This window comes from Lynx canadensis, chromosome F1, assembly GCF_007474595.2.
Source record: "Lynx canadensis isolate LIC74 chromosome F1, mLynCan4.pri.v2, whole genome shotgun sequence".
NCBI lineage: Eukaryota > Metazoa > Chordata > Mammalia > Carnivora > Felidae > Lynx > Lynx canadensis.
In genome coordinates, this window is record NC_044319.2 from 68591328 (window position 1) to 68616293 (window position 24966).

At 44.0% G+C, this 24966-nt stretch overlaps 1 protein-coding gene across 1 annotated transcript in view; it reads left to right on the forward strand.

Moving 5' to 3' along the window:
• The window catches only part of NUP210L (nucleoporin 210 like), an 83389-nt gene extending 58513 nt beyond the window's left edge, over positions 1-24876 (forward strand). The window contains exons 28-40 of the mRNA XM_030302164.1: positions 2147-2305; positions 3660-3751; positions 5846-6020; positions 6850-7025; positions 7843-8060; positions 9858-9994; positions 14827-14953; positions 18551-18700; positions 20105-20355; positions 21044-21242; positions 23898-24002; positions 24517-24591; positions 24669-24876. Of these exons, the coding sequence (XP_030158024.1) occupies positions 2147-2305; positions 3660-3751; positions 5846-6020; positions 6850-7025; positions 7843-8060; positions 9858-9994; positions 14827-14953; positions 18551-18700; positions 20105-20355; positions 21044-21242; positions 23898-24002; positions 24517-24591; positions 24669-24790 (1986 nt within the window). The 3' untranslated portion in view covers positions 24791-24876. The remainder of the gene's footprint in view (positions 1-2146; positions 2306-3659; positions 3752-5845; positions 6021-6849; positions 7026-7842; positions 8061-9857; positions 9995-14826; positions 14954-18550; positions 18701-20104; positions 20356-21043; positions 21243-23897; positions 24003-24516; positions 24592-24668) is intronic.
• The last annotated feature ends 90 nt before the right edge of the window (positions 24877-24966 follow it).

Consider the following 24966-nt stretch of genomic DNA (forward strand, 5'->3'; position numbering starts at 1 on the left):
GTGATGTGTCCAACTCTTGATTTCAGCTCAGGTCATGATCTCACGGCTTGTGGGTTCAAGCCCCACATCAGGCTCTGTGCTGAGCGTGAAGGCTGCTTGGGATTCTCTCTCTCTCCCTCCCCCCCCCCCTGCCTCTCTGTGTGTGTGTGTGTGTGTGTGTCTCAAAATAAATAAACTTAAAAAAAGAAAATACGTTTGATGTGTTAATGCACATAGCATTAAGCCTTAATCAGAAACCTGAGAAAGAAAAAAAAGAAAAAGGTGGATGCTACTTTACCCACTGTCACGTGAGCATCAGTTCGAGAGAGCCTGCCCAAGGTGGTCTGGGCACAGAAGCAGCCACCCAGGTCCTTGGAAGGAAGAGCCTGTGGCCAGGTTACCCAGTAGGTCCTGACTCAGTACCCACAAGAATGAAGAATCAGAGGTAGACTTGGGAGAGAACAGAGGGGTTACAGGAGCTACGATTAATAAGGTATTTCTGGAGCCAGCTAAAAAGAAAAGAGAAGTCTAAAAAACAGCTACAAAGTCTGTTTGCAGCTCTTCTGAAAATATTCCTAGATCTGTAGTCTAGGGAACCTCCTGTCTGTCATGGAGTCCCCTGAGCCTAGTTATACTTGGAATGAGGAGAGAGGAAACTGTATGCAGTTGGGCAGAGTCCTGAACAGGGATTCGACTCTTCTTCTTGACTAGCAAATAGGGGTTGTGTGAGAACGGGGTGGCCTGGGCCTCTGCATCTGTCCTACATCTCCCTTCCTCCAATTTTATCTAAAGGACCACTCAGGGACGCCTGGTGGCTCAGTCGGTTAAGTGTCTGACTTGACCTCAGCTTATGTCATGATCTCACGGTTCATGGGTTCGGGCCCCACATTGGGCTCTGCACTGATGGCATAGAGCCTGCTTGGGAGTCTCTCTCCCTCTCCACCCCTCCCCTGCTGTCTCTCCCTCAAAATAAATAAATAAAAACTTTAAAAAGAAATTAAAAAAAATTTTTTTTTAAAAATGAAGCACCACTGTCCTCCAAAAGAAGAAATGATTGAGAGCTGCACAGAGTCTCCCCTCCTTCCTTAGACCCTGCACAGGCGAACCAAGGGGTGAAATGGGAAGAGAAAGGTCTCCAGCGCCCCTCATGTGGGAGGCAGCCTGCACTGTGGTGTCACCATGTAGATCAAACAATTATAAACCACTTTGCTTTAGCATAAGACTTCCTTCCAGACAACTGATTGAGATCCGCATATAAGAAAAGGGAATTTTTATATAGGGGAGGAGGGAAAGGTGATTTTGGAACTTGGGACTCTGTGTGAGTAAGGAGAGCTAGAAGAAAGGTCTTGAGGGCTCTGGACAACAAAAAGGCAGGAGAGAGAGGATTGGAAGCAAGTGCCCGAAAGGTAGGCAGGTGTCCACTTCAACACCTGCCTTAGTGTCGGCCCTGCCTTCCCGACGGCCTTGTCCAGTCTGGGCCAGAATGGTGAGTGAAGCCGTGGGAGACAGTCAGCTAGTGTGAGCACTGCCCTAAAGCCCGAACTTTCCTTCTCATCCTCTTGCTTCCTTGCCACCACTCTGAGCTCTGGAGGGTATGTTGCCTCATTTCTCCCAATTCAGGCCCTACTGTCTGAACCTATTTAGGAACTCTTCCTTCATTCCATTCCTCTGTCCATGGATGAACTTCAAGATAACATGAGCTTCTCACAGGGGCTTGCCAGAATTAGGTGAGTGCTATACACAGAGTTCACTTTAGGAGTTCCTGTGTTGTTGGGAATTTGAAAAGAAATAACACTGAGAATAATCGTTGGTACCCTAGTTCTTTTCTATAGACGTATCTAGCATCTATTTTCCTTATTGTTACAACACAGAGGGAAGTGTGCAGTGATAATTAATGAATATTTCTTTTCTTTTTAATTTTTAAATATTTATATTAGAGAGACAGACAGACGGACAGAACACACAAGCGGAGGAGGGGCAGAGAGAGAGGGAGACACAGAATCCAAAGCAGGCTCCAGACTCTGAGCTGTCGGCACAGGCCCTGATGCAGTGCTGGAACCCACGAACCAGCGAGATCATGACCTGAGCTGAACTCAGATGCTTAACCAACTGAACCACCCAGGTGCCCTAATTAATGACTATTTCTTAATCCATCTCTGTTTTCTAGGTTTTCCTACAGCTCCCAGTAGAGAATAACTTTGCAATGGTGGTCCACACAAAAGCAGCTGGTCGGACCAGTATCAAAGTCACTGTCCGCTGTATGAACAGTTCCTCTGGGCAGCTTGAGGGGGATTTGTTGGAACTGTCTGATGAAGTTCAGATACTGGTAAGCTCCCAAACCTAAATCTTATTTTTAGGAGAAGAAGGTTCTACTCTCTTATCATCCATGAGGAGCTTGGTCTGGATAGAGGTAGAGAAATTGCTAGAGGGAGCCCTAGAACAGGCTTATAGTTTCTAGATCTTTGTCATTCTTGCTAATTGTGTCTATATAAGTATTGCTATTAGAAAGTGTAGAACATTCAGGGAGGGGGACAATACATAAGAGACTCTTAAATACAGAGAACAAACTGAGGGTTGCTGGAGGAGCTGTGGGGTGGGGGGAGAATGGGCTAAATGGCTAAAGGGCATTAAGGAAGACACTTGTTGGGATGAGCACTGAGTGTTAAACATAGGGGATGAATCCTCCCTCTCTGCCCCCATTTCTCTCTCTCTCCATCTCTCTCTCAAAAGTAAATAATAGGACATTTAAAAAAAAAAAAAACCCATAGGGGATGAATCACTGGAATCTACTCCTGAAATCATTATTGCACTTTATGCTAACTAACTTGGATGTAAATTAAAAATAAATAAAGAAATAGAAAGTGTAGAACACGCACTCTCCTCAACTCCCCACACAATGAACATGGGATATGAAACCATAATAACTAAAGAGGGATTCATCAAAAAAATAAATAAACGCTGAAAAAAAATTAAAAAAAAAAAAAAAAGAGGGATTCATTTCTGAACTGCTCTGCCTAACACGGATATTATGATACCATCCACTTAGCTATATTCATAGATTTAGAAGGAGATTTAAGCCTAACTTCCAGGAAGGTGTGGAAACACAGACAGTTGGTTTCTACAGGTGTTCTCAGGCTGAAAGCTAACTGGCCTGGTTGTTGTTAGAGTTCAAAAGAAAAATTGTCATTTATGGGGGGCGAATAAGTTTGTTTACCTCTCAATTTGGGCCTGATTTTTTTTTCTTTTTCTATTTTTTTCCTTTATTTTGGCTTTGTTTCTCTGGTTCGGTGAGGGGCAGAGGAAAGAGCACTTTCCTAGGAGGTAGAAAACCTGAACAGTGTCCTTTGCTAATTTGTTATTATAGGTTTTATGTTCTCAAATCTGTATTCGGGTTACCGGAGCTAAAATTAGAAAATTCAGAATTATTTTATACTTAATATCTAAGTGATACAGGGAATGTGGTCCATGTGAATATTGTCAGAAGCAGGACTAATACTAGATTTGTGCTGTAGAATACCGAGGTATGTTTGAAGTGTGGCTCATTTGGAAAGGAGCGTCGTGGATGGACCCTTAGACTGTGCTGAAGTGAGGTGGATGTGGGTTTGTAGTTGTCAGTTTGTGAGCAGAAGTCACCATTTGTCTTCTCCGGAAATGAGGGAGAACTCATTTTCTCATTATAGGTGTTTGAAAAACTCCAACTGTTCTTTCCAGAGTGCCAGCCTGAGCGAATTCTGATGCCCATGAATTCCCAGCTCAGACTGCACACCAACAGGTGAGGAGAATGGAGAAGGGCAGGCCAGGTTGTTAACCTTACCCTCGGGAAAACATTGAACATGGAAAAAACTGTTGCCTTCTAGGTGATTTTTCTAACACAAATAATAATTTTTTTTTAGTTGAAGGGAAATTCATGTAACATCAAATTAACCATTTTAGAGCGGACAGTTTGGTGGCATTTAGTGTATCACAGTATTGTGTAGCCGACACCTCTCTCTAGTTCCAGAATATTTTCGTCATCACCACAGGATCACCCATCAGCAGTCACTCCCTGTCTTCCCCCACCCTCTCAGCTTCTGGCAACCACTGTATGAATGTGGATTTCACTTACGTGGAATCATGCAGCATGTGTGTGACCTTTTGCATTGGCTTCTTTCAGTTAGCATGTTTTCGAGGCTCATTTCCATTATAGTATGTATCAGTATTTCATTCTTTTTTATGACTAAGTAATACTCCATGGTATGGATATAACATCTTTAGTTTATCCTTTAATCTGTTGTCAAACATTTGGGTTGTTTTCACCTTTTGGCTGTTGCAAATAGTGCTGTTATGAGCACTCACATACAACTATTTGTTTGAATACCCGTTTTCAGTCCTTTTAGCTGAATAATTTTTTAATGATAAATATGTGATGGGATTTGATTTTTAAAGACGTGGGCAGACCTAAAGTGTAAGACAGGAAGCCATCAAAATTCCAGAGGAGAAAGCAGGCAAAAACCTCTTTGACCTCAGCTGCAGCAGCTTCTTACTCAACACGTCTCTAGAGGCAAGGGAAACAAAAGCAAAAAGTGAACTATTGGGACCTCATCAAAATAAAAAGCTTCTGCACGGCGAAGGAAATAGTCAGCAAAACTAAAAGGCAACTGATGGAATGGGAGAAGATATTTGCAAATGACATATCAGATAAAGGGTTAGTATCCAAAATCTATAAAGAACTTACCAAACTCAACACCCAAAAAACAAATAATCCAGTGAAGAAATGGGCAAAAGACATGAATGGACACTTTTCCAAAGAAGACGTCCAGATGACTAATAGAAACATGAAAAAATGCTCAACATCACTCATCATCAAATACAAATCAAAACCACAATGAGATACCACCTCACACCTGTCAGAATGGCTAACATTAACAACTCAGGCAACAACAGATGTTGGCGAGGATGGGGAGAAAGAGGATCGCTTTTGCACTGTTAGTGGGTATGCAAACTGGTACAGCCACTCTAGAAGACAGTATGGAGGGTCCTCAAAAAATTAAAAATAGAATTACCTTATGACCCAGCAATTGCACTACTAGGAATTTATCCAAGGGATATAGGTATACTCTTTCAAAGGGGCACATGCACCCCAATGTTTATGGCATCACTATTGACAATAGCCAAAGTATGGAAAGAGCCAAAATGTCCATCGACAGATGAATGGATAAAGAAGATGTGGTACATATATACAATGGAGTAATACTTGGCAGTCAAAAAGAATGAAATCTTGCCATTTGCAACAACATGGATAGAACTAGATTGTATAATGCTAAGCGAAGTTAGAGAAAGACTTCACTTATACGTGGAATTTAAGATACAAAACAGATGAACATAAGGGAAGGGAAGCAAAAATAATATAAAAATAGGGAGGGGGCAAAATATAAGAGACTCTTAAATACAGAGAACAGAGGGTTGATGGGGGGGGTCTGGGTGGGGGCATGGGCTAAATGAGTGATGGGCATTAAGGAGAGCACTCGTTGGGATGAGCATTGGGTGTTGTATGTGGGGAATAAATCACTGGATTCTACTCCTGAAATCATTATTGTACTATATGCTAACTAACTTGGATGTAAATTAAAATAAATTTTTTTTATAAATAATAAAACCTAAAAATAATAAAAAAAATAAAATAAAATAAAATAAAATAAAATAAAATAAAAGACACGGGCATAATCCAAAGGCAGACTTTTGCTTAAGGAACAAATAAGCACATAACATGGAGAATGGCAGGCATTTTCCTCAGAGTACAGCCTCTAACGGGGATCCTGGCAATCCCTACTCCTTTCTTTCTGGTCAGAGCCCCCAAGAGATGCTACTTGTTCCATTTGTTCCCTAGAGAAGGGGCCGCCTTTGTGAGTTCCCGTGTTCTCAGGTGCTTCCCTAATTCATCTGTCATCGAGGAGGATGGTGAAGGGCTTCTGAAAGCCGGTTCCATTGCAGGCACTGCCGTGTTGGAAGTCACTTCTGTAGAACCTTTTGGAGTCAACCAAACAACCATAACTGGAGTTCAGGTGAGTTCAAGGATTTACTCACAAAAATAGAAGTAATACCATGGCCTGAGAGGCAGATTTCCTGGTTTGAGAACTAGAAACTTCTCTGGAAGTCAGAACAAACTGGAAGATAAGACACTCTTGATGTGGGTACAAGCCATCAAATTAAAGTGGTCTTTAGAGGCCTTGCCACAAAAGGGATTAGCCTCAACTTGGCACACTTCTGAGCAGCTTTGGCAAAAGGATGTGGGAGAAGGGTAGAGCTATTGCTATCAAAATTAGGCTTTGATATTAGAATTTAAAAATTTAGTCTAACACACAAAAAAGTATTTTGTAAGCATCAAATACCTCCCATATTCCAGCCACTGTGTTCTCTCATGTGTGTTAATCTCTTCTGACTAGCACAGAAACCCTGTGAGATCAGCATCACTGTCTGCACTGAGCTGATAGTAAATCTGAGACCTAGCATGGTTAAATGAGGCTCTGAAGGGTGGGGCGGGGGGTGCAAAGCTGGGCTTCTTCGCTGCTTCACACCTTATCTCGCACAGTGCGAAAACCCAAGCTACAGTATTCTCGGTAAATGATCAGTTCTGTAGCAATCAGTATGGAGGAGCCCTCTGCACGAAACAGGTGAAGTGTCTGCAGTCTTTTCCTCAGGAAGCTCCAGCTTCTCTCCACACTCCTGCAGCTTTGAGAACTAAGGAGCCATTTCCTGTACTGTCCCATTTCTTACTACTCTGATTTAAGTCCTCTCACGTCGGGAGCTGCTTCCGTGAAAGCAGCACACCGTTTATTGCGGGCTGTTAACTTCATCCGTCACTGCTCCCCTCCAATGGTCCTTCCCCTGCAGGTGGCACCAGTGACATACCTGCGGATGAGCAGCCGACCTGTGCTGTACACAGCCCGCGGGAGGACTCTGGCAGCCTTTCCTGTGGGTGTGTCGCTCGCCTTCACTGTCCAGTTTTATAACAGCATCGGAGAGAAATTCCACACACACAACACCCAGCTTCATCTGGCTCTGAACAGGTGTGGGGCCAAAGGAGTGGTGTGCATGCTGTGGTAGAAGTTGTGCGGATGGGCTAGGGTTATACGGTGTAACTCCAGTAAATTCCTCTCGTGCTCTCTACTCAGAATCTGATCTTTATTTTTTTCATTAGGATGGAAAACACCAGGATGGTGTTGGCTGGTTAATGAAGAATTTCAGGGTGTCTTGAATCTGTCAAGTCCTAATTCACACAAAGCTCCCATAGGGAGCTGGTTGGAGTATTATTACCAAAAGCTGTACTGGAGGGGTGCCTGGGTCCACCCCTCCAGTTGGGCGTCTGACTCTTGATTTTGGTTCAGGTCATGATCTCACCATTTGGGGGATCGCGCCCCACGTCAGTCTCTGTGCTAAGGAGCCTGCTTGGGAGCCTCTCTCCTCCCTCCTGACCCCTCCCCCACTTGCACGCACTCTCTCTCAAAATAAATAAGTAAACTTAAAAAAGGAAAAAAGCTGTACTGGAAAACAAATTCTTAATTTAAAAAAAGGGGCTTACTGGCTACTCTGTGTATGAAGGTAATAGACCTGACCCCTGGCCACCCCTTGCTTGCCCTCCACCATAGAACTCTTTCTCAGGATCCCTGCCTGGCTCAGTAAAGCACGTGACTCTTGATCTTAGGGTTGTGAGTTCGAGCCCCATGTGGGGTGTAGAGGCCACTTAGATAAATAAAAAACTTAAAAAAGAATTCCTTCTGAACCTTTGAGCTGTTGAACAGAAAATGCTGTGAGCAGAGCTCTGCCACCAGAACTGTGTCCTAACTGTGATTTTCAGAGACGTCTGCCTTTCTCGTTTCCTTTCAGAGATGATCTGCTCCTGATTGGGCCAGGGAGTGGGAACTACACTTACATGGCTCAGGCCGTGAGCACGGGGGTGACGCTTTTGGGAATCTGGGACCGGAGGCACCCAGGTGTGGCAGATTATGTCCCTGTTGCTGTGGAGCACGCCATCGAACCAGACACCCAGCACACCTTGGTTGGAGACGTCATCTGCTTCAGGACTCACCTCCTCAACCATGACGGTCCGGACACCTTCCCTTTCTTAACTGTACAGTCGACAGGATGAGAAAGCACTCATTCCTTAGACAATTTTTTCAAAATGATTTAAAATTTTTTCTTAACGTTTATTTATTTTTGAGACAGAGAGAGACAGAGCATGAACGGGGGAGGGTCAGAGAGAGAGGGAGATGCAGAATCTGAAACAAGCTCCAGGCTCTGAGCTGTCAGCACAGAGCCCAACGCAGGGCTCGAACTCACGGACCGCGAGATCATGACCTGAGCCAAGGGCGGATGCTTAACCGACTGAGCCACCCAGGCACGCCTCAAAATGATTTTAAATCTGAGGACCTAAGGGCGCCTGGCTGGCTCAGTTGGTAGAGCATACAGCTCTTGACCTTGGGGTTATAAATTCGAGCCCCACGTTGGGTGTAGAGATTACTTAAATAAAATCTTTAAAAATCTGAGGGCCTCTCTGAGAAATAAGAAATTGTGTACATGTTAACTGATCTGTTTACTGCCCATTTCTCAGAGGCCAGCCAATTAGAAATCAGCCAGGAATGTTGATCATGCACCTCCTGAACACATAACTTGCTATATTACCATGTAGACGTTACAGTTACCTTGCCTTCTCCCCCATTCCCAGCTTCTGAAGGAGGATAATTGATAAATTGAAGAGCAGTAAAGGATGAAATAAAAGGAAGGAAAGGTCAATAAGGCTTTAGTTCCAAGAACTGACTGAGCACACAGCTTTGTGAGGGACATTTGAAGGCCTAACTCTTAATATATCATCACTCTAATAAGGTTTGGCCTTGTACTGGGCTGAACTATACTGGTCATCAGCAAAGCGTTTCTGTCCTCAGAAGTACTGTTGAGTTCAGGAAGATCAGTCTTTGGTTAGGAAGTGAGTATTGATTCTCTGGGTTTACAGAAAGCACACTGCAAAGTGGTGGACCCTGCCTGTGTACATTGAAATCATCCATCCAAGTTGGACCGGCAGGGATGGTATGGGTTTGGCTTTGTAAACTCTTCTGGGAACTGTGGATACATGTGTTTGAGTACTGTGATGTGATGTGGGGCCAGACTCTGTATATTTAGGGCTTGATGCAGGGGGCGGCCATTCAGCCCAGGTCAGGCCCCCCAGTCCCATAATGACTGATTTGCAAGGAATCACTACCAACACCTAATCCAGGGCCAGTGAGCTAACCCTGCTTTAGGATTGAAAGAGTTACAAATCATCAAGAGATGATTGTTCATCTCTTGTCAGTGAAACAACACTTTCACTTTACCCCTTTGCTGGGTTTTGTCAGGATTGTCCCTCTGTCTTCCATTCTGGAATTATTTGGGCATCCTGAATCTATACTGCCTATGGATGACCAAATGCCGGGATCTGTGATCTAACACAAACTCAAGGTTGTGTTCCTCTGCCACCTTGAGACTTAAGCCAAAGCAACAAAACTTCCCTCCTGCAGTCTTGCAGTCTTCTGCTGGTGTCTGTCCGCCAGTAACTGAAAGAGAATTACCCCTGTGTGTATAAAGAGTTTTTCTTTTTCCTGAGGAGAACAGTTAAGGTCTCCAACTAAGTAGCTCCTTCTATGATTCTGAAGGTCAGCAGTTCTTGTTTTATTTTGTGGGTTCGATGGTACGTGAAGGGGAGCCTGACATTCAGAAAATAAAGTTATCTTCAAGGCTGGATGTTCCTCCTAGGAAGAGATATCTGTGTGCTTGAACGGTCTACTGACTGGGAATCTGAATACTCTTAGAGTGACCGCCAAGTTACATCCGAGTTTGCGGCCATGTGCTTTCTCTTGTTTTTTTCCTAGGTGGACCTGGGATATGGATGATTTCTGCTGACAACATTCTGCAGACAGACACTGGCACTGGAGTGGGAGTGGCCAGGAGGCCAGGGGTAGCAACAGTCTTTCATGACATCCCAGGAGTGGTGAAAACATATCGCGAGGTAACCCTAACAAGGCCAGGATGACTATTTCCATATTTAGGAATATGCATATAGAAAACACATCTGGTGGGGGGGGGGGATGCGTGGCAGGCTCAGTCAATAGAGCATGTGATTCTCGATCTTGAGATTGTGAGTTTGAGCCCCATGTTGGGTGTAGAGATGACTTAAAAAAAATAAAATAAGGGGCGGCTGGATGGCTCAGTCGGTTGAGCGTCCGACTTCGGCTCAGGTCATGATCTCACAGCTTGTGAGTTCAAGCCCTGCATCGGGCTCTGTGCTGACAGTTCAGAGCCTGGAGCCTGCTTCGGATTCTGTGTCTCCCTCTCTCTCTGCCCCTAACCCATTCACATTCTGTCTCGGTCTCTCTCAAAAATAAATAAATATTTAAAAAAAATTTTTTTGAATAAAATAAAATCTTTTAAATAAAAAAGCATCCTGGGAAAAGAAATACACTCACATGTCAAATATAAAGCCAGCTAGAAAATTTTATTGGAACACAAAGCTATTTGTGATTAGGATTCTTAACCAGGAAAAAAATAAATAAAAGGATTCTTAACCAGAAAAATGACTAGCGTGATCTTATACTTTAAAATATCACTGTAGGGTGCCTGGGGGCTCAGTCAGTTAAGCTTCCGAGTCTTGATTTTGGCTCAGGTCATGATCTCACCATTTGTGAGTTTCAGCTCCGCATGAGGCTCTGCACTGTCAGTGCAGATTCCCTCTCTTTGCCCCTCCCCTGCTCACACTCTCTTTCTCAAAATAAATAAACCTAAAAATAAAATATCAACTTTGCTATTGGTTGGTACTTGAACATAGGGGCAAGGGTTGAAGCTGAGAAGCTATTCTTGCAGTGGTCCAGGTGAGATATGATGGTGGACCAGGGACCAGGCTGTTAACAGGAAGGGTGAGAAGTTGATCAGATTCTAAGTGTACTTTATAGGTAGAGCCAGTAGGATTTCCTGACAGATTATATGTAATGAGTGCGAGAGAATCGAGAATGACTTCAGGTTTAAGAAAAAAAAAAAAAAATGATGTGGGGGGGGGGTGGACTAAATGGGGGAGGGGAATTAAGGAATCTCCTCCTGAAATCATTGTCACACTATATGCTAACTAACTTGGATGTAAATTAAAAAAATAAATTTTAAAAAATGACTTCAGGTTTTTGATTGAATAACTAAAAGGACAGAATTGCCATTACTTGAAATGCAGGTGAAACAGTTTTGGTGAGAAGAGTCTGTCTGAGGCATGTAAAGTGGAGGGTCTACTAGATGTCAAATGGATGTGTGACATAGCTGGATGTAAAGGCTGGGAGTCACTGATGCAGAGAGGACAGAGCCCTGTGATCGCTGAGAGAAGTGAATGTAAATAAAGGGAGGATACAAGTGCTCTGGGAGCAGTCCAATGAATTGAGAACTCTGAGAAAGGAAGAGTAACCAACAAGAGGGACTTAGTGAAAAAACAACTAGGGAAGTAGGAGAAAAACTCCGATATCGGTGTCCTGGAAGCCAAGTGAAGAAAGTACAGGTTTCCCCCAGTATCTGAAAGTACAGTGTTCTGTGAAACATTTTGTGGGGATTTTTGATAGTTTATTTATTTATTTTGAGAGACTGTGAGCAGGGAAAGGGGCAGAGAGAAGGAGGGAGATTGAATCCCAAGCAGGCTCCGAGCCGTCCATCTTGTGAATTATGAGATCATGACCTGTGTGGAAACTAAGAGTTGGAGGCTCAATGGACTGACCCACCCAGGCACCCCCATGTGAAACATTTTGTAAGCCAGAAATGGCATAAAGCAAAGAAGCAGTTACCATTTATTTATATAGAAAAAAATTTTTGAGCATTCCCAGACCAAAAAAACAAAAACCAAAAAAACCCCAATTCTCTTAGGCTTTTCTTTTTCTTTATTTTTTAATGTTTATTTATTTTCAGAATTTTTAATTTATTTTTTAATTTACATCCAAATTAGCATATAGTGCAACAATGATTTCAGGAGTAGATTCCTTAAAGCCCCTTACCCATTTAACCCATCCCCCCTCCCACAACCCCTCCAGTAACCCTCTGTTCTCCATATTTAAGAGTCTCTTATGTTTTGTACCCCCTCCCTGTTTTTATATTATTTTTGTTTCCCTTCCCTTATGTTCATCTGTTTTGTCTCTTAAAGTCCTCATATGAGTGAAGTCATATGATATTTGTCTTTCTCTGACTGACTAATTTCACTTAGCATAATACCCTCCAGTTCCATCAACGTAGGTGCAAATGGCAAGATTTCATTCTTTTTGGAATGTTTGTTTATTTTTGAGAGAGACAGACACTGCGCAAGCATAGGAGGGGCAGAGAGAGAGGGAGACACAGAATCCAAAGCAGGTTCCAGGCTCTGAGCTGTCAGCACAGAGCCCGATGAGAGTTCCAACTCACGGACCACGAGATCATGACCTTAGCCCAAGTCCGATGCTTAGCCAGCTGAGCCGCCCAGACGCCCCTCTCTTAGGCTTTCCTGATTGCTTAGCACACATCTTGGTGACGGATGCACAAAACACATTGAGATAAAGCAGAGACGCTCAGTTCAAAGCTACAGGGCTGAATGCTGAGCTGCTAAGTGTGGCTCCCGGAGAGGGCTTGTCTGCGGTAGCTCCCAGGGAGGGGCTTGTCTGTGCTGCCGACTCTGCACGGCTTGCTGCAAAACAAATGCTGAAGGCTGTTTTTGCCTTTTTTTGTAAAAGCAAAAAATCCTCTTCAGATTTCTTTCCTTAGGGGAACCAGGCGCTAACGTCTTTCATAAAAGCAATAGGGCTTAAAGCAAATTTTCTAAAAGTGGAGGGGTTCTCATATTTCCAGGAGGGAGGGAGTGTGTAACTCTTGGTGTACAGCTTTAAAAAAAAAAAAAAATGAAGTGACATTTAAACTGAATCTTGAGATCTGAATCATGGCACACACAAAAATAAATAAAAACAAACTGAGTCTTGACAATTAGGAATCTGTCTGGCAGATAAAAGAGAAGGCATTTGATTTATATTTTAATTTTAAAAAATTGTAATTTTTTATTTTTTGAAGAGAATGCATTTTATTCTTTTTAAAAAATTTTTTTTTATTTTAGAGAGAGGGAACACGAGCGGGGGAGAGAGGCAGAGGGAGAGAGAGAGAGAATCTCAAGCCTCCTCCCCACCCAGCCCAGTGTGGAGCCTGAGTTAGGGCTCTATCCCACAAGTCTGGGATCATGACCAGAGCCAAAATCAAAAGTCAGACAGTCAACCAACTGAACCATCCAGGCATTCAAGAAAAGGCATTTTAGACTACAGGCATAGATGTGCAAAGACAAAGATAGATGATGTTTGAAGACCAGTGAATAAATCAGGATGACTTTGGCAAAAGTTTATAAAGGTAGAGAGGGAAAATCAGATAACATCTAAAGAGAACTTGTATCATGGGCAGATAAGAGAGCTGGGACAGAGGCAGCATGAGAAGATAATTTGAGAAGGAGATTGAGAAACATCTCTGTATTAGGAAAGCAGAGAGAAAGGGGTCACAAAAGGCAAGGGAGGGACTGGTCTGTGCTGTCAGAGGCTACAAAGAAGTCAGAAGATCTCGATATCCTCGTTTGTGTACTTTGAATAATCCTCACGTAATTATTCGCTAACAGACACTCATTGAGGCCTCTTCTGTGTCAGCCCTGTGTTGGGCTCTGGAACACAAAGATGAAAAAGACAAGACTTCCCTTACTGAGCATTTAATGTAACTAAGTTGGTTTCAAGGTCCTTGAACATTTGAAAAAACAAGAAACTATGGTGGTACTGAGGAGACTGTGTTAAAATATACATTTAAGATGATATAATGTCATAAATAATGACATATAATGACAAGATTATAAATCTTTAAGTTGAAGATTTTTGGGGGGAAGGGGTCATCTTTATCTTCTCTCATTGTAATCATTAAACATTTGCCTTAAATACAAAGCACAGTACAAGGATATACAAAGTTAAACTAGAATCTCAGTTGAAGAACTTAGATTCTAATAGGAGTGATTTTTAACAAAAATAAAAATACCTGCAGGATAAGACAGAACATTACACATATATTGAAAGAAGTAAAGGACTTTGAAGTTTCAGAAAAGGTTGAGATTATATGCAAGAGAGAACACTCTGAAGAAAGTTGCACTTGTCTTCAAAGGCATTTTATTATGTGTTTATTTTTAAGATTTTATTTTTAAGCATTCTGTATAGCCAATGTGGGGCTCAAACTCACAACCCCCCAATCAAGAGTCATGCACTTCATGGACTGAGCCAGCCAGGTGCCCCAATTTTTAAAATATTTTATTTTATTTTATTTTATATTTATTTATTTATTTATTTATTTATTTATTTATTTATTTATTTATTTATTTAGAGAGAATGTGAGTGGGGGAGGGGCAGAAAGAGAGGAAGACACAGAATAGGAAGCAGGCTCCGGGCTCCTAGCTGTCAGCCTAGAGCCCGACGTGGGGCTCGAACTCACGAACTGTGAGATCATGACCTGAGCCAAAGTCAGACACTTAACTGACTGAGCCACCCAGGCGCCCCTAAAAATGTTATTTTTAAGCACAAAGGAATTTTAATAGGAAGTCCTACGGAGGGAAGATGTCAAACTGAATAATGAATAAAGATCTTTTAGAAAAAAAAAATGTTTTTTTCTTCTCAAAAGTGAACAGATGTTGTGGTTCTCAGATATGTAATGAAGTGGAAGGGCAGTTTGCACTTGTGTGAACCAGATGCTTTTTGGCTGAATGAGTTATGAAAAGTGGAGGGGGAGGAAACAAGATTTTCTAAGAACTTAAGTACAGATTTTCCTTTGGTTTGCCGACAGGTGGTGGTCAATGCATCATCAAGATTGACGCTCAGTTATGACCTCAAGACCTACCTCACCAATAGCCCCAGTTCAGCAGTGTTTAAGCTTTTCATCACCACTGGCAGAAATGGTGCTAATCTCAAAGGTCAGGAGTCTCTTTATAGGTCTGGGTGATTGTTTCCATCTTTCCCATCCTCCTTCAATTCATTTACCCCTTTGACGAGTAATCCAGATTTCCTTCTATTTGAAAATTGACTCCACCTCAACAAATAAATCATTGATACCTATGACTGGGTATCAAAAAATGACTGGATATCAGGTTTTGAAATAGGCGCAGCCTCGTCTCTGTTTTCTTTGTAGTTATAATTGTGCCTGAGAATAGGAGGTGGCCTAAACCAGGGATTTCCAAACATGGCTGATTTTCAAGGTTACTCAAGGAAATTTTTCAAAAATAAAGTCTTAGGCTCCATCCCGAAATTTAATAAGTTTGGGATAAGACCTAGGACACAATTTTTTTCAATTTGTTACAGTTTGCTGTCAAAAAAAGGTGGGGCGGGGGGAGGGGGCACCTGGCTGGCTCAGTCAGTAGAGCATGCAGCTCTTGATCTCGGGGTCCTGAGTCCATGCCCCACCTTGGACGTAGAGATTACTTAAAAAAAAAAAAAAATAGGGGTGCCTGGGTGGCTCACTTGCTTTAGCATCTGATTCTTGATTTCAGCTCATATCATGATCTTGTCATTTCTGAATTCGAGCCCTGCATTGAGCTCCACACTGACTGCAGAGCCTGCTTGGGATTCTCTCTCTCTCCTTATCTCTGTGCACCTCCTGCACTCTCTCTCTCTCAAAATAAATAAATAAACTTAAAGTAATAATAACAAAAATTAAAAATTTTTTAAACAGGGTGGGGAGGAAAGAAAACTAAAATACAAGAAACTCCTAGTAGATTCTAGGTGCTGTGTTAGCAACTTTTATATATTTTTATCTCATTTAACAATTTTATGTAGTATTCATCATTTTTTAAAAGTTTATTTGTTTTGGGGCGCCTGGGTGGCGCAGTCGGTAAAGCGCCCGACTTCAGCCAGGTCACGATCTCGCGGTCCGTGAGTTCGAGCCCCGCGTCAGGCTCTGGGCTGATGGCTCGGAGCCTGGAGCCTGTTTCCGATTCTGTGTCTCCCTCTCTCTCTGCCCCTCCCCTGTTCATGCTCTGTCTCTCTCTGTCCCAAAAATAATAAAAAAACGTTGAAAAAAAAATCAAAAAAAAAAAAAGTTTATTTGTTTTGAGAGAGAGAGAATGCGCATACATGAGCGGGGGGGGGGGGGGGGGGGGCGGCGGGGAGTGGCAGAGAGAAGGGGGAGAGAGGGAAAATCCCAAGCAGGCTCCACATTGTCATTGTCAGCACTGAGCCAGATGTAGAGCTCAGTCTCACAAACAAGTCATGAGATCATGACTTGAGCCAAAATCAAGAGTCAGACACTTAACCGACTGAGCCACCCAGGCGTCCCAATTATCATCATTTAAAAAAAAAGTTTTGGGGCGCCTGGGTGGCGCAGTCGGTTAAGCGTCCGACTTCAGCCAGGTCACGATCTCACGGTCCGTGAGTTCGAGCCCCGCGTCGGGCTCTGGGCTGATGGCTCGGAGCCTGGAGCCTGTTTCCGATTCTGTGTCTCCCTCTCTCTCTGCCCCTCCCCCGTTCATGCTCTGTCTCTCTCTGTCCCAAAAATAAATAAACGCTGAAAAAAAAAAAAAAAGTTTTAACATTTATTCATTTTTGAGAGTGAGAGAGAGCATAAGCAGGGGAGGGGCAGAGAGGGAGACACAGAATCCAAGGCAGGCTCCAGGTTCCGAGCTGTCAGCACAGGGCCTAATGAGGGGCTTGAACTCACGGACTGCGAGATCATGACCTGAGCTGAAGTTGGATGCCCAACCAACTGGGCCACCCAGGGGCCCCTATCATCATTTTAAAGATGAGACATACTGGGGTGCCTGGGTGTCTCAGTCAGTTGAGCATCTGACTTCGGCTCAGGTCATGATCTCGCAGTCCTGGAGTTCAAGCCCCTCATCGGGCTCTGTGCTGACAGCTCAGCCCTGGAGCCTGCTTCGGATTCTGTGTCTCCCTTTCTCTGCCCCTTCCCTGCTCACACTCTGTCTCTCTCAAAAAACAAACGTTAAAAAAAAAAAAAAAAAAAAAAAGAGAAATACTGAGTCTTAAGAGCAAGTTACGTATATAAGGTAACAAATCAACAAGTCGGTGGCAGAAGTGGTAGATCTGCTCCACTCAAAGTCCACGTAAATCCTTTCACTCTTTTCTTTGGGGGGGGTGGCGGTAAGAGAACACTCAAAACCAAGGAGAGATGTCCAAAACATACTGTCTATAAAACTTTATTAAATTTTTTTTTAATATTTATTTTTGAGAGAGCACAAGTGAGGAAGGGACAGAGAGAGAGGGAGACCTAGAATTGGAAGCAGGCTCTAGGCTCTGAGTTGTCAGCACAGAGCCCAGTACGGGGCACAAACCCGTGCGATTATGACCTGAGCCGAAGTCCAGAGCCAGTTGCGTATTGCTTAACCTACAGAGCCACCCACCAGCCGCCCCTTGCTAAGTTTTGTTTTGTTTTGCTTTTATTTAATCTCTACACCCAAAACGGGGCTGTGACAACCCTGAGATTAAGAGTCACACACTCCTCGGGGCGCCTGGGTGGCGCAGTCGGTTAAGCGTCCGACTTCAGCCAGGTCACAATCTCGCGGTCCGTGAGTTCGAGCCCCGCGTCAGGCTCTGGGCTGATGGCTCGGAGCCTGGAGCCTGTTTCCGATGCTGTGTCTCCCTCTCTCTCTGCCCCTCCCCCGTTCATGCTCTGTCTCTCTCTGTCCCAAAAATAAATAAACGTTGAAAAAAAAAAAAATTAAAAAAAAGAGTCACACACTCCTCTGAGCCAGCCAGATGCTCACCCCTTAAAAAAAATTTTTTTAATGTTTATTTTTGAGAGAGAGAAAGAGAGCATGAGCAGGGGAGTGGCAGAGAGAGACACACACACACACACACACACACACACACAGAATCTGAAGCAGGCTCCAGGCTCCGAGCAGTCAGCACAGACCCTGATGCAGGACTCGAAGTTGTGAACTGTGAGATCATGACCTGAGCCAAAGTCAGACGCTCAATTGACTGAGCGACCCAGGCGTCCAGTTTTTTCATTTTTTTTTTAATGTTTATTTTTGAGAGAACACGTGAGAGCAAGGGAGGGACAGAGAGAGGGGGACAGAGGATATGAAGTGGGCTCTGTGCTGACAACAGAGAGCCCCATGTGGGCTTCGAACTTACAAACTGTGAGATCATGACCTGAGCCGAAGTCAGATGCTTAACCAATTGAGCCACCCAGGCGCACCGCCCCCCCCACCCCAATCCCTTTTTAAAATCAAGCTACTGCTGGGGCGCCTGAGTGGCTCAGTCAGTTGAGCGTCCGACTTCAGCTCAGGTCATGATCTCACAGTCCGTGAGTTTGAGCCCCGTGTTGGGCTGTGTGCTGACAGCTCAGAGCCTGGAGCCTGCTTCGGATTCTGTGTCTCCCTCTCTCTCTGACCCTCCCCCGTTCATGCTCTGTCTCTCTCTGTCTCAAAAATAAATAAAACATTTAAAAAAAATTGTTCTTAATTAAAAAATAAATAAAATCAAGCTACTGCTTCTATATGTCTCCTCTTTTATAAATTCTTATGACACCTCTTTACCTCTTCTCTGCTTCTTAGGGTCCTGTACCTCCAGTCAGGCCTTGGCCATTACAACAATACTTCTTCCTGAGACCCTTGTGGTGTGCCATGTGCAGTTCAGTAATACTTTGCTAGACATTCCAGCAAGCAAAGTCTTCCATGTCCATGCAGGTTTCAGCATGGAAAGAGGTGGGTCCCATCCCTTGAGTCTGGTGCCCTTGTTCCCATCTTTGTACAGTCGTCACTTCTTATTGGATTGCATTTATACTTTACAGTTTCATCTGCTGTAGAACTGTGGAACCTTTCTCAAGCGACATTTTTGTTCACTCCATCCAATAATGTTCAACACGTCCCTAGAACACCCACCCTGTGCTTTTGTCATTTACTGTTTTTTGTTCTTTGCTGGTCCCTGTTACTGCTGGGCTTTTTATCCCCAGCAAGTAGCAGTGTTTGAATGTTTATTGTTGAACTGAAGGATATTCCAAGCAGAGTACATGAACTAGCATGAAGTAGAAATAGGCATGACATTGGAATGGTTTCATATAAATCAACTGATGTAAAATGAGGATTTGTGTCAAACACAGGCACAAGTAGGATAGTGCTACAGCCCAGGCGCCTGTCCTGCAAGGCCAGCAGTGCCGTGCGAGTAACAAGCAGCTACTGAAGGCAGGCTCACTCAGCACACCGGTGGGCACTGAGAACACCCGGTGCCAGGACAGGTGCTGGATGTACAACAGGGAGCAAGACAGGGCTTTGTACCGTCACTAGTGCTGCACAGGGTGATCCATCACAGAATAGAGACCACACGGGATGCTGCAGAGTCCGAAGGAGGAGGGGCATCTGACTCCTTAGATGGGGGAGGGAAGGTTAGAGTTTGGTTTTACAGAGAAAGGGCCTGTGGAAAGGTGACGAGGAGTGAGCTAGGTATGAAGAGGCCAGGATATCCCAGGCAACAGAGAGCCTGGAGCTTGGCAGGACACAGAATGGAGACGGAGCAGTGGGAGGCAAGGAGGGGAGGCCGGTGAAGGGGCCACGGCAGTAACCCAGGCATGAACTGATGAGGTGGCAGCCCAGAGTCACAGGGGGGTACTAACAGAGGGGTAGGCGTCAGAGACATTTCGGAGGATGAGTTATAGGAAGATTTGGAGAGCGACTGGATATAGGAATGAAGGAAAGGGTATCTGTCAAAAGACAACGGAGTTTGAGCATGGGTAACTAGAACAATACTATTGCCAGAAGTAAGGCCATCGAGATACGGTTTGACAGAGACATGCCTAAACCACGCACAAAGCGTCTTTCACAGACCCTCTCCTGATCTCAGCTGCTCTTGGTTATTACTTCATTCTATATCCCCTTAATGTCCCTGTTTGCACTGTGGCATTTACTACTCCCTGATATGTTGACTTATGCGACGAGTTCAGCTGTGGGTGCCGGGGACTGTGTTTTCCTCTGGCATCCTCCTCACCAGTGGCCAGTAGTCCGCTAATAGCGGACAAAGTGGAGTTCACGTTTTCTTCTGAATTTGCTTCCTATTCTAAGTCAGCTCAGTAGAGCCTCTGAACCTTCCTGCCCAGTTTTTCATCTTTTTTTCAGGTGCTTATGTCTGCCTGATCAAGGTCCGACCCCAGTCAGAAGGGCTGCTCCAGGCCCTGAGCGTGGCTGACACCTCAGTCTACGGGTGGGCCACACTGGTCAGTGAACGCAGCAAGAACGGAATGCAAAGAACCCTCATTCCTTTCATCCCAGCCTTTTACGTCAACCAGTCAGAATTGGTTCTTAGCCACAGACAGGATGTCGGGGAGATAAGAGTGCTGGGGGTGGACAGAGTTCTGGAGAATCTAGAGGTATGTGAAGTACTGATCCAAAACATAACCAAAATCAGGGTTTTGAAAAAGGAGTCTTTATTCCTAGTCCAAGAGCGAAGGAACGGTCATTCAATGACCTGATAAAACTCAACACAGGGAGTTCTTAAAACAGAAGGAAGAAAACCTGTCCCCTTCACAATGCCAGGGGACTCTGAGTGCAAAATTTAGGTCATGAGCTGCCAGTCTGGAAGAGAATGCCAGTGCCATCTGAAAACAATCTTTAGGATTCTAGTTTGAAACTTGTTTGAAGGCTATTTTCTCACAGTTGATTTTCTTCCCTCATCTGCTGTAACACACCTGAGTGAAAAAGCAGACGACTGGGGCACCTGGGTGGCTCAGCCAGTTGGGCGTCCGACTTCGGCTCAGGTCGTGATCTCACCGTTTGTGAGTTCGAGCCCCGCGTCAAGCTCTGTGCTGACAGCCCAGAGCCTGGAGCCTGCTTCACATTCTGTGTCTCCCTCGCTCTCTGCCCCTCCCCCGTTCACACTCTGTCTCTCTCTCTCAAAGTAAAACATTCAACAAAAAAATAAAAAAAAAAAAGCAGACGACTTACTGCCAGATTGCTAACTAGGAATACAGGGCTCTTACTGTATGTGTAAGACTGGAATGCAATACTGACACAAAACTGATTTTCTTCTGTCAAGTGCCATTTTATCTTTTCTCCAAGGTCTTCCCCAGCTCCCCAGTTCTAGTGGTCTCTGGCCACAGGCACTCTTCCCTCACACCTGGCCTGGTGGTCTACCCCGTGAGAGTGGTCAACTTCACCTCCCTCCAGCAGACGTCACCCGTTTTCATCAACATTTGCTGTGTGCTCACCAGTCAAAGTGAGGCTGTGGTAGTGAGAGCTCTGAAGAAGTCTGGTGCAGGTGAGCACTGGGGGGCCCTGCTTACAATCCAGAGGAGTTGGGACCATCTAAGTGTTTCTCAGTTTAGTTCATGAGAAACATTCAGCCACCTGAGCAAGATTACTCAAACTACCTGGGGCACGGATCTTTAATTTCCAAATCTACACAAAATAGAACCTTCGCGCAGCTTACTTATCACCGAGAGATGTTCTACGTAACTTACGTAGTGAAGAGTAGTTATGTCAGTTTAACATGAGCTTCTCCGCGCTGTTAAATGTTTCTTCAAAAGTTGCTGGCAGATCTTTTTGCATCAGGCAAGAGACAAAGGATGATAAACCTAGAAGTCTTAGCTTTCCAAAATGCTGATTCTAGCCGTTACCCAGTTTGGAAACTGCGCCAGGTATGGCTGGGATGGGAACACATGTAGTCATTGAAAAGTGTTAGGAAAGCCAAAGAATCATCCTCCTCGTATCGTCACCTCTGCTTGCATATCCCTCCGGAGAAACTGGTCTTTGAATTACTGGGCGTGAATTGGACTGGACCCTACCTAGTTCAACTCCAGCGGGAGGAAGGTCTGTTTCGGCAAGCACCTGAGATGTACTGGTCATGTCCGAAGTGCATTTTATATGCATTTTACTCTCTCATAACTCTGAGGTGAATGTTTTTCCCTTTAAGAGTTGAGGAAATGGAGATGTTCAAGTTCCCAGCACTAGAAACAATTCTCAACTCTAACCTGTGTTCGTTCTTGTTGTTTCTAAATCTAGAGTTAATGGGTTCCTGCAAAAGCCCATGGATGGAATTCAAGGTGCCGATGACCTTCAATGGGGGGAAATACTGCACCTTTATTTTCAATTAACTTCTAACTGAAAGTTAGTATTTCCACTGACTTTATGAATATAGGCAACAGACCACAGTAACAGCAGTACGTGTGACTTTGTCACCAACAGAATTCAGATATTGTCATGTTCCAATTATTAAAGTTCTCTTCAAAATTACATAAAAATTATAGTTGTTATTAAGTCTGAGGTTAGATCTTTCTTGTTGCTGGAGCATGTTATTATATTACAAAAAGGCGTTATAACGTTTTTGTTAAGTGTTTAACATTGCTATGTTACAAAAGTTTTTTCCACCTTGGTTAACTTTGATATAATTGGTTTCTTTTTTAATGTTTATTTTTGAGAGAGTGAGGGAGAGAGAATGGGGGGGGGGGGCGGGCAGAGAGGGAGACACAGAATCTGAAGCAGGCTAAGGTTTGAGCTGTCAGCACAGAGCCTGAAGTGGGGCTCCACATGGCCAGAGCTGCGGGAGACGCTCCACCCAGGTGTCCCATAATTGGTTTCCTTTATTCCTACATATTTTGCTTTTTTGCATTTGAAAACATTCTGATAGGATCCACAGGCCAAGTTGTGCACAGCACAACGGTTAAGAACCCCTGCATTTCTCAGAGACCAGAGGGACCAGTGGGACCAACACAACCTCGGAGGTGGGTAGGAGTGGTCAAAGATCCAACCCAGCCTTCAGCTCATTCACACAAGTATTTGAGTGCCCACGGGTATATGCCAGGCATGGTACCTACTGCAGAAATCAGAGTTAAGACAGAGCCTGATTGGGGAGACAATTAGTTTGGTGTAGCCAGAGCAAAGAGGCACTAGAAAGGCTGTTAAATGTCACCCAAGTTTTATCTGGACTCTTACCCTATAAACATTGCAAGCCAAAAGCTTTCAACAGTGGGACTTGATCAAGGGTTAGTATAGAGAATTTTGGTTTTAGTGCATCTATATTTAAGGCAATGTAATTGTTCTTCGGAGAGAAGCGGTTTGCAAACAGTTCTGAAACAAAGTCCCAGGAGAGGGAAGACCAGTTACAAGTCCAGAGGTTAGAGGGCCTTATACCAGGGATGCAAAATAAGAACCAGGTAGAGAAGACCTAAAGTTCAGGGAGTTTGTTGGGGTAGGAGTTCGTTTGTGGACACTGAAGAATTTGAAATAACCAAAGTCAGATGCCAAGTGTGCTTCAAAAACAGGTTTTATTGGGGACAAATCAATGTTCCCTAGAAAGATCCTGAGTAAAAAAGGACAAGGGGACCCATGGGATTTAAGAGGTGGTTGGTGATGCAAAGAGAGGTTTCAGGTTAGAGGGATCAGAACTACAAGTTCAGGGGCGCCTGGGTGGCTCAGTTGGTTAAGTGTCCAACTTCAGCTCAGGTCATATCTCACCTTCAAGCCCCAGGGTCTGTTCTGACAGCTCAGAGCCTGGAGCCTGCTTCGGTTTGTCTCCCTCTCTCTCTGCCCCTCCCCTGCTCATGCCTCTCTTTCCCTCAAAGTAAATAAACGTTAATTAAAAAAAAAACCTACAAGTTCAGTCGCCACAACCACAAACCTGGTGAAGAGAAGCAAGTCGCTTGGAGTTAAATAAAGTACACAGAAAAGGTTAACGGACATTTAAGGTAGCAGAGTATTTAAATGCCCGTTTGTAAGTGGAGAAATTACAAGGTTCATGGATTGCCATTTATTACCTAGGAGACAGGAGCAAGCCAAAAACAGGTAGAGGAGCCAAGTACACAACTTCCCTCCTTTTTGAGAGCTTCTGCTGGATACCCATGACCACGCGTTAAGTACAGCAACCTGCCTTGAATGCTTTTAACTGTGACCTTGTTTTGTTCTGACCAACGCACAGATCAATGTGAAGATTCCAGTGTCCTCCAGAAGTTCCTGGGTTCTCACCAGACCATCCTCTTTACCCTCTTTGCAGTGCTAGCATCAACGGCTTTTGTTTTTCTAGGTAAGGAGCCCTTACATTCAGCACCGTGGACTTTTGACTTAAAAAAAAACTGCCTTCATTTAATTTCACCAACTATCGAGAATAAAAATCAGCTGCTTATCACGTCACTCATGACAAGCAGTTGCAACTCATTCAGCCTTCTCAGCGCTAGTCACCTAGCGGATGGGAGGTCCTGCTCAACTTCCCACCAAGAAGCAGTAAACTGCATGTGACACACCCCACCCAGAAGTGGAAACCACTGCTGAACCTGGAGAAAACGGCTCGTTTTGCTCAAATTCAGAGCTATTCTAGATGAAACAGAAAGTTAACACGCTATAGTCTATACCTGCATTTTCCTCTCACCTTTTTAAAGTTGAAACTTCTGAAAAATTCCTATACTCTTCTTAACTTAAAGCATTATTAACTTTTCGTATAAGTACTTAAATATTTTGAGTTAAACTTGCTTAGTAGGGTCTTTTTCCAACAAAAACAGATCTGCCTCTGGTGACCTCTCTCTCCCTTGTTCTTTTTCTAGCATACAATGCCTTCTTAAACAAGATACAGACAGTTCCAGTGGTTTACGTACCAACCCTAGGAACACCACAACCAGGTAAACAATCAGCACCCTCACCTTTGAAAAGCTCAAATATCCATGTTTATTCATCTCTCTTCCCGCTTTATTTCTAGGTTTTGCCCCCACACGTTCTCCCCCACCTTTCACGAGTCCACAGTCCCCACCGGTCCAGAATCGGCTACAACATTGGCTGTGGAGTGTAAGGCACGAACGTCCACTTGGACACGTCCCCTGAACTGTAGACGACTGGAGATTTCTAGCCCTAGACCAGGAGCCGTAAGCCCCCAAACAAGGCTTCTGAGAATTATAAAAGGTTTTAAGCTATTCTACACTAACGTGTGTCAGACTGGGTTTTTTTAATAGTTTATTTTGAGAGAGCACGCATGCCTGCAAAAGTGAATGGTGGGAGGA